General features: G+C 42.4%; 1 protein-coding gene across 1 annotated transcript; it reads left to right on the top strand.

Annotated features, from left to right (window-relative positions):
* Positions 1 to 5,058: 5,058 nt before the first annotated feature.
* On the top strand, positions 5,059 to 7,790 carry LOC123773223 (alpha-L-fucosidase-like). The gene is made up of 5 exons (XM_045766841.2): positions 5,059 to 5,269; positions 5,499 to 5,639; positions 6,098 to 6,260; positions 6,646 to 6,793; positions 7,034 to 7,790. Exons 1-5 carry the CDS (start codon positions 5,059 to 5,061, stop codon positions 7,184 to 7,186), a joined length of 816 nt encoding a protein of 271 aa, XP_045622797.2. The 3' UTR covers positions 7,187 to 7,790.
* Positions 7,791 to 17,617: the final 9,827 nt, after the last annotated feature.

The raw sequence follows: 17,617 nt of genomic DNA, 5'->3' as shown, positions 1-17,617 counted from the left end.
ACAGCCGAGGGATAATTAGATATGAAAGGGTAGGAGGCGGGGCATCATTGCAATCAATCTTATATTGTTTCTGCTGTATTGTTCCTACCAATTTGTTGTCAACTACCATTTTAAGCTGTCATTGCAATCAATCATAGCTACCTATGTGCTTTAATATACTGTACCTATAATTTTCTCTCATCTTTTTTTTTTCATTCCATGTAATCTGTTATCATTTTTTTGTCTATAAATTTTGCAAGTATTTACCTCCTTAAAATTTTCTTAGATTAAGGACCTGCCCGAAACGCTGCGCGTGCTAGTGGCTTTACAAGACTGTAATTACCATAATTGTATCCTCACATTCCTTATGTACATTCTTGTATATGCATAAATAAAAATAAATAAAATAAAATAAAATCAAGAGCTTGTTCTCACTCCCCCTTAGTCACTGATAGGTAAGCCTTGATAGGTAAGCGCAACTTTAATAATAATAATAGTAAATAATAATAATAAATAATAATAATTATTATTATTATTGGACAAAGTTTTTAATCCTAGCAGAGGTTTTAAGGTCCTAGGAATAGACTTATTTTAAGAAACCACTAGATAGTTGATGACTGTGTTAGGAGCAGAGTCCTATTAAAAGTGAATACGAGAAATGGGTTAATGTAAATAATCAATACAAAGAAAGGGTTGAAAACCAGTCTTAGTTAAAGGAGCCTAAGACCGTATCAGTCTTATTTACAGGTCCCCGGCCGAGGGGTCGTTACTAGGGACGAGGTTCAAGTTCAAGTACGTTTCTTGAGACAAGTTCAAGTACGTTTCTTGAGACAAGTTCAAGTACGTTTCTTGAGACAAGTTCAAGTACGTTTCTTGAGACAAGTTCAAGTACGTTTCTTGAGACAAGTTCAAGTACGTTTCTTGAGACAAGTTCAAGTACGTTTCTTGAGACAAGTTCAAGTACGTTTCTTGAGACAAGTTCAAGTACGTTTCTTGAGACAAGTTCAAGTACGTTTCTTGAGACAAGTTCAAGTACGTTTCTTGAGACAAGTTCAAGTACGTTTCTTGAGACAAGTTCAAGTACGTTTCTTGAGACAAGTTCAAGTACGTTTCTTGAGACAAGTTCAAGTACGTTTCTTGAGACAAGTTCAAGTACGTTTCTTGAGACAAGTTCAAGTACGTTTCTTGAGACAAGTTCAAGTACGTTTCTTGAGACAAGTTCAAGTACGTTTCTTGAGGCAAGTTCAAGTACGTTTCTTGAGACAAGTTCAAGTACGTTTCTTGAGACAAGTTCAAGTACGTTTCTTGAGACAAGTTCAAGTACGTTTCTTGAGACAAGTTCAAGTACGTTTCTTGAGACAAGTTCAAGTACGTTTCTTGAGACAAGTTCAAGTACGTTTCTTGAGACAAGTTCAAGTACGTTTCTTGAGACAAGTTCAAGTACGTTTCTTGAGACAAGTTCAAGTACGTTTCTTGAGACAAGTTCAAGTACGTTTCTTGAGACAAGTTCAAGTACGTTTCTTGAGACAAGTTCAAGTACGTTTCTTGAGACAAGTTCAAGTACGTTTCTTGAGACAAGTTCAAGTACGTTTCTTGAGACAAGTTCAAGGACGTTTATTGAGACAATAAAATACATCTCAAAGGGATAGAGTAGCTTAGGCTTCTTCTACCCTCCTCTACTTCAAGTCCCTCAAGGGGCGCACAAATCCAATGAGTACAAATCCACAAATCACAATACAAGAATCCCATTTAATATTGCAGGTTAATATAGTAAGCACAGCATATAAGTGTTACACTCTTGGGGGCTTGTAGCTGTTAAGTATTCTGTCTATCATACCAATATCACACATCCAAACAATTTGATGTGGTACACTACTTATTTCTATAGTTATCAATAAGTTGACACACTAATACATAATGTTCTAAGGTGTGGGCGTGCGGCATACTACATATTTTACACTCCTTATCTTGTTCGCTGACATGAACACCGTATTGCCAGATACATTTGTGTTCTACTCTTAATCTCATGTAAATTGAATCCTTCCAAGTCTTTAAATAGCCTTCCAATAGTCTTTAAATACGAATTTGTATTTATTATTGCATAATTTTTAAGTGTGTTACTGCTGTAACACACTTAAGTGACCGGCCGTGGACCCCGCCCCGGGGGAGTGACCGGCCGTGGACCCCGTCCCGGGGGAGTGACACTAAACCATTGCTCGATTCCTTGGCACTGCTTCCACCAGAGAAGGCTTTACCATTCACACCTCCATACAAAACATCTCAATACACTTGAGGCAATGGTCTTGCCTAAAATGCATTCCCTGCAATGTATAAGGAGCTGCAACATCGATTGATCGAATGATTGATGAATATTAAGCCGCCCAAGAGGTGGCACGGGCATGAATAGCCCATAAGTGCTTGTGCAACGTCAACTTGCACACATGAGACATCTCCCGTCACGAAGGTGCAACCGCACCTCCACAGATCTCCAGTATCATCTATTGATACTGGTAATGGCTCAAAAGGGCCACCACTTACGGGCTATTCATGCCCGTGCCACCTTTTGGGTGACTTAAATCTTCATCTTAAATTTTCATCAATCGTCAACTTGCAGCTCCTTATACAGCAGGAGCGTCGCAGAGATGAGTACGGGTTCACGAAGGAAGGCATATGGTCCGCGAAGCTGCTGGCGGAGTTAGCAGTGTTGGCCCAGAAGGGTGGGGACGGGAAAAAGGTATTGACCGCGCGGGTGTGAACTACCGCAGAGCGCCGTAGGGCCGGCGTGTGGGGCAGCGCCAAGAATGCCCCCTGGCTGCCGCGGGTATAAATACACGCTTCGTTGCCCGCCACCCGTCATTACCGCCCGTGGCAGCCCGCGGGACACACCCGAGACCCGATGTTATCTGGAGGATATCTTGCCATCTAGGTTATCGAGGCTGCAAGAGAGAGGGAGGGAGGGAGGTCCCACACACACGGTACCAGCCGGCGCAAGGAGGAAGAGGTTATACCTCATGTCTCAGGGAGGGAAGAAGGGGGGGGGGAGTTACCTCAGATCCTAAGGGCCAAGGAGGTGGTCAGACTGAGGGCGGGAAGGTCACCTCACGTCCTAAGGGGTAAGGCCAGGAAGGTAAGAGCAAGAGATACCATCTCTCTCTCTCTGCTGTCAAGTTATGGAATGTCTCGTGTCTCTCTCCACCACAATACCCGCACCACTTTTTTTGTACAGCTTCAAGACCAATTTGGGGCTTGTGCTGTACGGGTCGCCCCGGTGCCCTGCGGTCACAACCGATCATAAAACAGTGCCGCCAAATTTCCCGACCTGCAGAATATATGTACGAACCTGCGAGTTAAATCAAACCTGATGATCTGAGTAATTACGAGGAGGCAACACTCGCAAATGGTCTACGTAATACTAAGGTCATCACTTAAAGTGGCCCCATAAGTTACAGCCCCGCCCTTGTGCCAGGTAAGTCCACAACGGGATCACCATAGCCCGTGCTACTTTGGAACTTTTGTTCAGAGTATCTGAATCTAAAAAACAACATTACAGTGGCTACAGTCACTCAAAAAATGAGCGAAAACATTGATGACCACTGTCTTTGGGCACGTACATACTTCAAAGCGAAAAGTGGTACCGTGTATGCACTCAACCCCCCCACCCTCCACCCTTCCCTCACCCACCAACGCACGCACAGACACGCACCCTATACCCCCCTTCCCCCCCCCCCACCCATCAATTTCCAGGGGCCGTCTCCCTCAATCCCTGGACACTGCAAATTGCATTTTAAACATTAAGAGAGTAGACTGGCGTTGCCCCGAAGCACAGTGACAGCAGCGGTCAGTGGCCACGCCCTCACACTCACAGCCACACACACATACACACACACACACACACACACACACACACACACACACACACACACACACACACACACACACACACACACACAGCACAAGGGGACACAAGTGAAAACTGAGTGCCCAAATGAGCCTGTTATAAAAATAGATGTAGAGCTTCTATGGGGTACTGGTACTATTAAGGGGTAAGGGTAGTTAGAAGACAAGAGTATCAAATATGGGAGAGCTAAAAGGCCCGGCCCCCAAAATAAACTATCCACAGTAGTAATAACTTGCTACTAGACCATATATGTTAGTCTAAGGGTTGATCAATGCGCTCCCACATAGGAAAAAGGGATACTCTGTAATTCATGTACTTATTTATTAACCCCTTAACAACCCCCCATATACACTCACACCAATAACAATAATAATAATAAATTTACCACACTATCTTACGTTAAAAGCCTTGGTCCACGTAGGCAGGATACAAGGTTTACACTAAACAAGCTAGGGTAAAGTACTACTGGATAAGCACTGAAGCTGGATGCAGCTTAGGGTAGTGAGACCATGTGGTACCCTAATACAAAACACAACACTTAGGGGTACCCAAAACACTGGCAAATACTAACCCCAGGTCTCACCAATATTTACTACCAGAGTAGGCACACTTAACACCATAGAATACTTAACTTAAGGGTACAGGAACTTCAGGTAAGGGAAATAAGTAAGAGGAGAAGGGAGAAGAGTAGGGGTGCAGCCACAGAGTAGGTCTTATCCGCACGAACACCAGCCAGAGAAGAGAGAGCTCCTAGCGACCAGCTGGCCTCCCTCATGTCGTGGTGCTGGAAGGAGCCTAATTGATCGTGCAGCTAAGCACATTAAAGATCTTCCCCTATGCAACGTATTGTTACTTTATGAATGATTAGAAAGTATTAGTAAGCAAAGTTGGTGCCTATGTTATTATTTAATAATCAACCCCCAGCTCAGTCTTTAAATGCTCTTTGAGAAACAATAATAGTCTTACGTCTGGCAGGGAAGATACAAACAATTGCCGTTCAAGATGCACTTAACTGTACTACTAGAAAGTTTAATAGCTCAATTTTGACCTCTGGTTTCCACTGGAGAACCCAGGGTCGTAACAGTATGCAATACTTTGTTATTAGCAATTTATGTTAAATCTATATTTCCTTAATCGAAACGACGAAAGTTCAACAGAAAACCCTCTAGTTCAATTTTGGTATGCAACAGGTGAACACCTACCAGCCGGAGGTGATCTGGTCAGATGGTGACTGGGAGATTGAAGACTGGTACTGGAACTCCACCAAGTTCCTGGCGTGGCTCTTCAACGACTCCCCCGTCAAGGACACCGTTGTGGTCAACGACAGATGGGGAAGAGGAATTCGGTGTCATCACGGCTCCTTCTATAACTGCGACGATCACTACAACCCGGGTATGAACTCTTCACTTTCCATTGCCTACTGCAAGTTATCCCACATCCCAGTGAGTTGTAATATTATAATAACATATAGATCAAATTAGGTACCCTTGGGCAGCGAATGTCTGTGAGCAGAATGGTCGACATTAATGCTCTAGGCTGATGAGGTAGGACTTAGTGAGAAATGGGACACGAACAATGTTGTCTCCCCGTAGTAATATCTGGAGAAATGGTGGTGTTGCAGGGGTCCTTCAGCCTCACAAGTGGGAGAACTGCATGACTCTGGACCGAGGCTCTTGGGGCTACCGACGCAACGCACCAGTAGTAGCCTATCGCACCATCCACGACGTCATCACAGAGCTCGCACAGACCATCAGCTGCGGCGGTAAGCTTACTTAACAGTTTTAACCCACAGTGTGGCTATTATTTGGGGGTGATCCATTTTCCTATGCTTGATTTTTCCGAACAAAAGTTACGGGTATAGTTTGAATGTAGTGAAGTCTCCCTCTCTCACACCGCCACCGACATGTTTTTCTCAACTGTTTCCACTAATTCTTTCATCAAGACCGATAATTATTAAATAATCACAAATATCATAGACTAATCCCTGAAAATTAATTTTCAACTCGTGGCCACTGTCCTTACAAATCTCTGACAACAACAGGTTCAATAATAGCGCAGCTGGCTCGATTTTCAATAACTCAACTCTGAAAGCGTACATTTACGCCAACAGCACTTGAGCAGTTAACCGAAGTCAGAGTTAAAAGAGTAATGTAATGTTAGAAACATTGCGACTGTACGAAATATTGGATCTCTCTCTCTTACTGATCTTCACTCACACAGGCAACATATTAATCAACGCGGGACCCACATACGACGGCCGCATCCCACCCATCATGGAGGAGAGACTGAGGCAACTGGGCTCCTGGCTTGACATCAATGGTGATGCCGTGTATGATTCAACACCGTGGACACACCAGAACGACAGTGTCACTCCTGGAGTATGGTGAGAGTAACATAAAGACTCGCCACATCTTATTTCTGTATATTCTGTACCTTTTATGTATTGATTTTGTTGGATTTAGATCCCTATCATCACGACATCCATATTTTGTTTTCATTCAAATTTCGCAAATTCAACATTAGCTAGATCATGTCTGGGAACTGTTATTATTACCTAAGCTCAAAACTTAAGATTTTCAGCATTAAACTGCATCTACCAATCTTCCGTCGATGTAAAAAGCCTAAACCTAAGGTCGAATGTTGTATCTGAAATATTTTTCCCCTTAAATTTATGATAATGTGGGGTTTTGGCTTAAAAATAGCTTTATTTAGATAACCACCAAGGTATTGCAATTGAATATTGAGCAGTGAGGTGTTTGGTGGTGCAGGTTCACCAGTAAGGGGGAGACGGTGTACGCCCTGGTGCTGTCGTGGCCCCGAGGCAACCTACTGACTTTGGGCTCCGTCCTTCCCACACCAGAGACTAGCATCTCCATCCTTGGCTACCATGACAACGACATTAGACGCAACCTCCAGGTAAGATGGTCCGTCCTCCACTGCCAGGGACCTTCTGTAACCAATCTTTGTATAAACACAATACCATCAAAGATTACTTTGCGTTTTGAGGCGAAAGTTTAATGGCGGAAGTTGTAATTGTATTAATTATATAAACTAAATTATCTGTGCATGAAACTAAAAGCATTATAGATTTTTGAGGATTTACCTAAGCGCTTTATAATCTCACATATAATTGTTTTCAATCTTTTTTTTTTACAGTTCAAGTTTGTGAAGAAAGGGATGCAAGTGGTGTTTCCTCCCATGTCTGACATGAGCAGTCAGTGGGCGTGGGTGTTGGCCATGTCAAAAGTGAAGCCTGTCAAGCAGACCTTTCCCCCGCCAACTGTCATGTCCTGGCTCACCGCCCCTTAAGGCTCTCCCTAAGGAGATCCAACAGAACCAGAACAGGTTCATCCCCAACTCCACTCCAGTTAAACTACTGCAACATAACTACAAAGTCTAAATTCCTTTATCTGCCCGATTACTACCCTCATTTCCCAGACTTACATTCTCCATAACTACAACTCCCATACCTCCGAAATCATCTCAAGATAACTTCGCATCTCCCGTTCTCTCCACTGTTCACTATGTGATATATCCTCTGTTAGGTTCCAGAAAAGTCTTTACAAAAAGAAATGTTATCACCCAAGTCATTTTTCCCTATGTAGATTAATTAATTTTTTATGAGCACCAAACTAGTTGTCTTTTTCGCTAGCACCATTCTTTGTTGCTGATTTATTGTACTTAATATTTTTTCTGTAATGGAATTATGTAATGCAAAATCAAGTCAACATTTAAACATAATTTTTGCGATATTTCTCTGGAAGTAATTCATAAGTTTCCAGCAGCACCAGCGTCAGTAGTTTATCAACGACAAAGTCTATCGCAAAATTACTTGATCATGTTAAAATTAAATTAAATATGTATGTATTTCATTGTATTTTTCCCCTTTAAAAAATTATTAGCCAGCCTCTGCACGTGTGAATAACTATACAATAAACATATACAATAAACTAGTTAAATAGAACTCACTCTTTGCTTTAGTGCCTTTGATATCTTTGGGTTACAGTGATGTTAATTTGATAAACTATGAATAGACTCTAGACATATGTCAGTCAACTCTGTAACTAACTCATTACAACTGTAACTTGCTTAGCTAAACTAATTTTGGAGTTCAGTTTGAGCCCATTATGTGCCTCCTGTAAGCCTTTCCACTATCACTCACAGGATGGGTATGGGCTGTATAATAAATGACCTAAACTAAATAACACATTTGCCCGGCATGGCTAATTAGGTTATTATGCAGATAATAGGATAATCTCATTCTTAAGAGACAGTTTCAGCGTATCTACTGAACACTAAGAGAGTAGAAATAGCCTAAGCTACTCTATCAGTTTGAAACTTATTTTATTATCTCAATAAACGTACTGAAACTGAACACTTACGAAAGTAGAATTTGGTACTACTAAATTTGGACAAACCGGAAAAGTTTTTGTATTTATGTTGCCAATAAAACCTAACGTAACCTAACCACCAAGCCTAATACACGCTGAGCGAATATTTCATATATGTGGTATACCAGGCCTAAGAATATTTACATTTGGCTTTTAGCCTTATTTTTTCCGGACTATAAAGTGAACAATATCAAATTCTACTGCCTAATTGTCTATTACATCAACATATGTACGATGGTCCACATAGATACAAAAAGTACTATCTAAACAGGAGCATGGGTTGGGGAAATGTTGTATAGAAGAAAACTGTAATGAAGGTAAATTTTCATAAAATTATTTATGAGGTATTAAAAGCGCGACATATTAAACGCAGAGATCAGTAGACCTACTGCTGTGTTCCTCTCTTCTAACCTTCGTATAGGAGAAAGAACGAGTCCCAGCAGACATACAACGTAGCCACAATGTTTAATATCGTAAACCGTAATAACCTAAACAAAAAAGGACTTTTGTAGTTACGTATTATGGTTGGTAGGGTGTGTGGTCGTCCCGTCTACAGGGCAGTCTGGAGGCCTCGACCAGTGCTGCCAGATTGGGCTACAAATAGCGAATTGGGCTACTTTTGTGAGCCCCGCGCGCCCAAATTTGTGTAATTTCGCTACTTGCTACTTTTTGGGCTAATTTAAAAGCAAGATGTGCTAATTTGGGCTATTAATGTAAAGAATGTACAATTGCGAGTTACATGAAAGTAACTAAGCTATAAATAATTGTAAATATTAATTAATACTACATAATATTATTTAATAAATTGGTCACAATTCAATGCAGAGTTTTCTTCCAAGCACAGAAACTTGTAAATATAAATACAAGATAATAGATAGATCGATAAATAAATAGACAACTTTCAAATATTGCACCAAGTAATGGCGAGAGGAAAAAAACTAGACAGTATACATTACATTTGAAATTAATAATGGATGAATGGTATTAAATTGGTGTATGTTTGTGTGTATACCAGATAAAGTCCATTTAATGACAGAATTTAGCCATTTTGTGTAAAAACTTTTATATCTCATATTATTAATTATAACAGGAATTGAAAAAAGTCATAGTTTGTATATACAAGAGATGAAACAGAGAGCCATGAGCTAGAGCGATGTGCTGAGTCCATAAGGAGGCGGAGCTTCCAGAGATACCTTCCTGTGATTGGCTGTTGCAGGGAATACCAACACTCTTTTATGAATAAAATTAAACTAAGAAATAGGTCCTTGTGCACAACAACAAGGTTGTTGTAAAAAAGAACAACAATTTCTGTTTTGCACCTGACAGAAATCTCCATCTAACTGAATAATTTACTTGATTAAGAAGGCAGAGCAGCGTATCATTATTTGTGTCAAGGCAACCCCCAATAATAACGTCTCAAGTTAGGTAGCCACAGCCCATTTTTATATAACATCTGTTATATCCTGCAATATTTAATTATCACTATATTAATACTTTTAAATACTTAACATTTCACTTTTTAGGTAGATTAAAGTTGAAGCAGAATGTCACAAGCATCGATGGTGTGCTGAATAAAGATGATTTATTAAGGGATGGAGCCTTTAACTGATCCCTTCCTGTGATTGGCTGTTGTGTGAATGTCAACAAAGAATGATATGCAATTTATTATGCACCCCATACCATCTGTGGGCGGAGCTAGGAACTTCCTACCCGAGCACAACAACCCGCCGTATGGATTGCTGTTTGGCTATTTATAGTGCGTTGGAAAAAAACTAGATGGCGTTAGTGGTATTTTGTGGGGTAATTTGTTATAAGTGTAATTTGATGTCAACAGATGGCGTAAGCTGTACCTTATGGCCACTATTGACCAGCCAGTTGATAGTGTTCTCTTGTGCCGACAGATGGCATCAGCTGTATTATTATTATTTTAATAATATTATTACATTAATAATAATGTATTATTATTACTTTAAACACTGATCTATACGTCTGGTAGCTTATAATAAGGTTTTATAACGTGCTGGTATTAGGTATTCTCAACACAATTTATACTTTAATCTCAATTAGTATTAAGTTTTAGTCTTTAGTGTTTTTCCTGCCCGAAACGCTTTGCGTAATAGTGGCTTTAGGCATTGTATGTACTAGCTCTATCTATAAATCCATCAACTTTTGTATCTTACCTTGTGTGTACGTACTTTACCTGAATAAAAATTTGTATTTGTTATTTGTAACGAATTCTGCAATTACTTTTTTTTTTTTATCTACTGTTGAGAATATGTAAGACAAATGTAAGGTTTTGAGGCTAAGTAACGAAGATAGTTACAAGATACGAGCCAGATGGTGTTGAGAATGCAAAACGGATTATGATGAGAACTTAAGCCAAAAAATCAATGCGTAAATGTTCGCAAATAAATAAATAAATAAATGTTTATTTAGGTAAGATACATACATACAAGAGATTTTACAAAGATTGATGGATTTATAGATAGTGCTAGTACATACAATGCCTAAAGCCACTATTACGCAAAGCGTTTCGGGCATTATGAGACTGGGATTTATTTCTCGAAAAGTTAGCAATAAAATACGCTTTTTAGTCTTTATTTTTAAAATTAAGACCAGGGATTCCGTCTAACGAAGCTGCAAGCTAAAACACCGTTATCCTATAATGTTCATCTGTAGCTTGACCCTAAATACTCGTTTATTAAACGAATTTATTGTTAGAGTTCATTAAGAATCAGCTTTGTTGATGGCAGAGTTTCCAGCAAATACCTTCCTGTGATTGGCTGTTGCGGGGAATGCCAACGCTTATATGAATAAAATGCAAAATAAGAAATACGTCCTTTTGCTCAACAACTTTGGTGTTGTTGTACAAAAGAACAACAATTTCTGTTTTATACAAGACAGAAATTTCCATCTAACTGAATAATGTAGACCAATAAGAGGACGGAGGCATTGTATCGCCGATATTATTTGTGTGAGACAACCCCCACTGATGACGTCACAAGCTAGGTAGCCAGCCCATGTTTCTGTAACACTCGTTACATCCTGCAGTATTTAATTATCACTATATTAATACTTTTAAATACTTAACATTTCACTTTTTAGGTAGATTAAAGTTGAAGCAGAATGTCACAAGCATCGATGGTGTGCTGAATAAAGATGATTTATTAAGTGGATGGCGCCTTTAACTGATCCCTTCCTGTGATTGGCTGTTGTGTGAATGTCAACAAAGAATGATATGCAATTTATTATGCACCCCATACCATCTGTGGGCGAAGCTTGGAACCTCCTACCCGAGCACAACAACCCGCCTTATGGGTTGCTGTTTGGCTATTTGTAGTGCGTTGGAAAAAAACTAGATGGCGTTAGTGGTATTTTGTGGGGTAATTTGTTATAAGTGTAATTTGATGTCAACAGATGGCGTAAGCTGTACCTTATGGCCACTATTGACCAGCCAGTTGATAGTGTTCTCTTGTGCCGACAGATGGCATCAGCTGTGTTATATTACTTCCGAATTCCCTTTAAACACTGATCTACAAATCCCTTGGCTTATAATAAGGTTTTATACCATTTATGATAAGTATTAGATAACTGGAGTTCTGCAATTACTTTTATTTATCAACTGTTCAGGATATCATCATATAATGTCTGGTTAGGACGTACTGCTCTCGATTGATGAAGATTGAGCCACCCAAGAGGTGGCACGGGCATGAATAGCCCGTAAATACTGCTCTCGTAATATTATTCCGGGGGGGGGGGAACTATCAAGTGAAAGCGCCAAGCCATTTCGACTATATAGCACTCGGAAGGGATCAGGATACGGATTTGGGGTCGTAACAGAGCCACAGAGGCCCAGGGTCGTAACAGAGCCACAGAGATATTAGAAAGAACTTTTTTAGTGTCAGAGTAGTTGACAAATGGAATACATTAGGAAGTGATGTGGTGGAGGCTGACTCCATACACAGCTTCAAGTGTAGATATGATAGAGCCCAATAGGCTCAGGAATCTGTACACCTGTAGATTGACGGTTGAAAGGCGGGACCAAAGAGCCAGAGCTCAACCCCCGCAAGCACAACTAGGTGAGTACACACACCACACACACTCACAACCACACACTCACACACCCTCACACCTGACCGTTGAGAGGCGGGACCAAAGAGCCAGAGCTCAACCCCCGCAAGCACAATTAAGCAAGTACAATTAGGTACGTACAACCACACGCCCCCACAATCACCACCTCACGCCCCCACAATCACCACCTCACGCCCCCACAATCACCACCTCACGCCCCCACAATCACCACCTCACGCCCCCACAATCACCACCTCACGCCCCCACAATCACCACCTCACGCCCCCACAATCACCACCTCACGCCCCCACAATCACCACCTCACGCCCCCACAATCACCACCTCACGCCCCCACAATCACCACCTCACGCCCTCACAATCACCACCTCACGCCCTCACAATCACCACCTCACGCCCTCACAATCACCACCTCACGCCCCCACAATCACCACCTCACGCCCTCACAATCACCACCTCACGCCCCCACAATCACCACCTCACGCCCCCACAATCACCACCTCACGCCCCCACAATCATCACCTCACGCCCCCACAATCACCACCTCACGCCCCCACAATCATCACCTCACGCCCCCACAATCACCACCTCACGCCCCCACAATCATCCCCTCACGCCCCCACAATCATCCCCTCACGCCCTCACAATCACCACCTCACGCCCTCACAATCACCACCTCACGCCCCCACAATCACCACCTCACGCCCCCACAATCACCACCTCACGCCCCCACAATCACCACCTCACGTCCCCACAATCACTACCTCACACACCCCACAATCATCACCTCACACACCCCACAATCATCACCTCACAATCACCACCTCACAATCCCACAATCACCACCTCACGCCCTCACAATCACCACCTCACGCACCCCACAATCATCACCTCACACACCCCACAATCATCACCTCACGCCCTCACAATCACCACCTCACGCCCTCACAATCACCACCTCACAGCCCCACAATCACCACCTCACGCCCTCACAATCACCACCTCACAATCCCACAATCACCACCTCACACACAAGAACAAAATAAAAAGAACGAAACAGTTCTTGTTTCTGTCCACCCAAACTCATTCATACATGTCTAACTCACGCTTGAAACAATTCATCGATCCCCCGTCTATTATATGACCCGGTAATTTGTTCCATAAATCGACAACCCTGTTCCCAAACCAGTATTTACCCAGGTCTTTCCTAAATTTAAACCTAGCCAATTTATATGCGCTGTTTCGTGTTCTGTTTTGAGTTGATATATTTAGATGTTAAGATGTAACTGTACATCTTATTTATGTCCTCCTTATTATACCCTTTCATCATGTCACATCCTTCATGTCACCACTTATTCTTCGTCTTCCTAGGGAGTGTAAATTAAGATGTTTTAATCTCTCTCTCCATAAGGAAGGATTCTAATTCCTGGGTTTAACTTTGTAACCCGTTTCTATACGCGTTCATGTTAAGGAAGGAATTATCAAGGGAAAGCGCCAATCCATTTCGACTATATAGCCCTTTGAAGGGGTCAGGATAAGGATTTGGATTGGCAAGGGGGGGGGGAGGAAGGGTGACCAACCACTTGGACGGTCGGGGATTGAACGCCAATCTGCATGAAGCGAGACCGCCGTTCAGCAGGAGGCTGAACACAAGGTATCATCTGGGAGGTGAAATCCTGCAAGAGTCAAATAGAGAGAAAGATCTGGGGGTTGATATCACAGCGAACCTGTCCCCAGAGGCCCACATCAAAAGAATATCATCAGCGGCATATGCTAGACTGGCCAACATAAGAACTGCCTTTAGAAACTTGTGTAAGGAATCGTTCAGGACCCTGTATACCACTTATGTAAGACCAATCCTGGAGTATGCAGCTCCAGCCTGGAGTCTATACCTAGTTAAACACAAGACAAAGTTAGAGAAGATCCAGCGGTATGCCACCAGGCTCGTCCCGGAACTGAGAGGAACGAGCTACGAGGAAAGGCTAAAGGAGCTGAACCTCACATCCCTTGAAAACAGAAGAGTAAGGGGAGACATGATAACCTCCTACAAAATTCTCAAGGGAATTGACAGGGTGGACAAAGACAAACTCTTCAGCACGGGTGGGACACGAACAAGGAGACACAGGTGGAAACTTAGTACCCAGATGAGCCACAGAGACGTTAGAAAGCATTTTTCAGTGTCAGAGTAGTTAATAAATGGAATGCACTAGGCAGTGATGTGGTGGAGGCTGACTCCATACACAGTTTCAAATGTAGATATGATAGAGCCCAATAGGCTCAGGAACCTGTACACCAGTTGATTGACAGTTGAGAGGCGGGATCAAAGCATCAAAAGATCAACCCCTGCATGCACAATTAGGTGAGTACTGCCCCTCCCTCAACCCCCCCCCCCCCCACCAGCTGTCACTTTAGGGTGTGCGGACAATTTGAAGTTCATTGTAAAGACAAACGAAATGTCACTTCTCACCGGAAGGTCACAGTAAATTTTAATTCCTCCAGGTGCTAACTAAAATCTTTTACAACTTTATTTGGTTTATTGTTTAACTCAGCGAGACAAATGTCACACGAGGCTCGACAAAAGACAATCACGTGTAGAAAATGTCAGGCAGAGACTTGAAAATAAATTCTTGAAAATGAGGTTAAGAATTTAAAGCTTATAAAAGGTTATTATATCCCGGTTTGGAAAACATTATTGATCAATGTTTTAGAGATATGAGTAGAAGGATAGGGACAAGAGCTCACTGTAATCACCTACTGTTTATGTAGGATGAGATTCAGCTCCGGGGTTCCCGCCTTTCATTCATCTGTCGTCTATTACAGTAGCTCTTGACCCTCTCGGTTCCTGTCGCACCTACTCTTGAAATTTTCAATTAAATTTGTTTATATTCCCTTTCATGTCATTTTCATGTTCGCTGCTTCGACACCGAGGTAATGCTCTCTTACTCATCCATGATTCATACGTGTTCCTGCTTTCCCCTCGTGTTCTTTAGACCCTCTCCATGTTCATGAGTTATCAACTCATGTTCTCTAGTTCTGATACGTGTTCATGATGAATATCCCAGTTCTGGTTCTTTTGTCAATGCCTCAACGTCTTCGCGTTTCTGCTCCAGCCGTCGCGAGGTCCAGGGGCTAGATTTACGAAAGCACTTACGCAAACACTTACGAACCTGTACATCTTTTCTCAATCTTTGGCAGCTTTGTTTCCAATTATTAAACAGTTAATGAGCTCCGAAGCACCAGGAGGCTGTTTATAACAATAACAACAGTTGAATGGGAAGTTTTCACGCTTGTAAACTGTTTAATAAATGTAACGAAAGCCGTCAAAGATTGAGGAAAGATGTGCACGTTCGTAAGTGCTTTCATGAATCTGGCCCCAGTTCTCTTGTCTTTTTCTCGTAGCCCAGTCCCCCCCCCATAGCCCAGCCCTCGTATATAGTGATATAGTGAAGAGCGTTGACCGGATTAATTAAATTGGATTAATTGGATTAATTATTAAGCTATGCCTAAATACGAGCACTTTGAGATCAGTAAATCATTATAATTCAAAATGCATTAACGCTTGTATTTATAAAGACTACAATAAACTCGTGCTTAATTATTTTGTTTTCTCTCAAAAAATATGTTTGTATTTGCAAACTATTTGTATTTGTTCATTTTATGTTCGTATGTCTTTACACAGGACATAGGCTAGTCGGGCCCCTAATAGGTCAACTCGCGTCCCGTAGGAAAGAGAACTCAAGACATGTAACTTATAACATTAATCCCTCGACGACTTTCCCGCCAACTTCCTGGCAAGAGACGACGAGACCCTTCTGACCTCTAGCGGAGGCAGCTGGAACTAACAGTAGTGATGGCGGCCGGCCCCCACCGCCCACACACACACACACACACACACACACACACACCTAATTATAAGCACAGTTCCCTCTGGTGCCACAGGATATTACCTCCTTCCTCGGACGTGCTTCTGAGTGCCGTTAAAAAAAAAATGCTGTCTCTAACTCATTATTCTCCTCAAAATAACAGCACCTTCCTTCCCTCTTCTTTTTCAATCCTGCTCTTCTCTTCCCACTCATTAACTTTACATTTTATATCTAATTCCCCTCATTCTCCTCGCTACTCTTCCTATATCCCTTCGCTATATTCTCCCCCTCAACTCCTCCTCTTCCTCTTCTCTATATTCATTACCCAACGCGACCCAGTGACCTTAGAGAAGAGACGCCGCCAGAGAGCAAAGGGCGGAATTGCGGTCACCTCGGTTATGGAACGACAAGAATTAATTTCACAGCCTTAAACAATTTAACTGTTTGGGCTTAACTTGCCTGGGGGAAATACGGTTGTTTCCCCGCGGGCTCCGGGTGTGTCCACGCCCTAAATACTGGTGTCCCCCGCGGGCTCCGGGTGTGTCCACGCGGGCTCCGGGTGTGTCCCCGCGGGCTCCGGGTGTGTCCACGCCCTAAATTCTGGTGTTCTCTCGGAATCCAGGTGTGTCCACGCAGGCTCCAGGTGTGTCCCCGCGGGCTCCAGGTGTGTCCCCAGGGCTCCAGGTGTGTCCAGGCCCTAAATACTGGGTCTCTGGGTGTGTAACAAGGGTGTAGGGAGCCCTGGCAGGTGTGGTCGATAACAACAAGAGGACCATCTCCACACAACCTGAAGCCTGCTGACATTCTTCGGCTTCAGGTCACTGATAGCTTTATCTTGCATTTCTAAAAAAAAAAAATGCAAAATTATTATTATATGACTTAACTTCGCATTGACAAGCAGACACTCCACGCGTTCATTTGTTACCAGTGAACAACGGAACAGCCCGCGAGGAATATGTAGAAAACAACAAACATTCAAAAAAACAACTGCCCACCCAAAACACCTGCCAACAAAATGAATATAAACCTTCCAATCATGACAAGATATCAATCATGACGTAAAGAGACGGCCACGAGACATGGAGAATAAGATTAGTAGACGCCACAGAAACAACTTTCCTAACAAAAGTAGTGGAGGACACGCAACAACCAGACAACAGCTTAAAGTCTTCAACCCGGATGGAGGTTATCTTGAGGTTATCTTGAGATGATTTCGGGGCTTTTTAGTGTCCCCGCGGCCCGGTCCTTGACCAGGCCTCCACCCGCAGAAAGCAGCTCGTGACAGCTGACTAACACCCAGGTAACTATTTTACTGCTAGGTAACAGGGGCATAGGGTGAAAGAAACTCTGCCCATTGTTTCTCTCCGGCGACTGGGATCGAACCCAGGACCACAGGA

This window comes from Procambarus clarkii, chromosome 89 (assembly GCF_040958095.1).
Source record: "Procambarus clarkii isolate CNS0578487 chromosome 89, FALCON_Pclarkii_2.0, whole genome shotgun sequence".
NCBI lineage: Eukaryota > Metazoa > Arthropoda > Malacostraca > Decapoda > Cambaridae > Procambarus > Procambarus clarkii.
The sequence above is the reverse complement of the archived record's forward strand: the minus strand, read 5'-3'. Positions and strand labels throughout refer to the sequence as shown.

What these genes read in the sequence shown, in the direction of transcription:
- LOC123773223 (XM_045766841.2), top strand. Translation starts at nt 5,059, where the DNA reads ATGCAACAGGTGAACACCTACCAGCCGGAGGTGATCTGGTCAGATGGT. An exon ending in CGACGATCACTACAACCCGG is followed by an intron (nt 5,270 to 5,498) that starts GTATGAACTCTT and finishes GTGGTGTTGCAG; the next exon opens with GGGTCCTTCAGCCTCACAAG. An exon ending in ACATTAGACGCAACCTCCAG is followed by an intron (nt 6,794 to 7,033) that starts GTAAGATGGTCC and finishes TTTTTTTTACAG; the next exon opens with TTCAAGTTTGTGAAGAAAGG.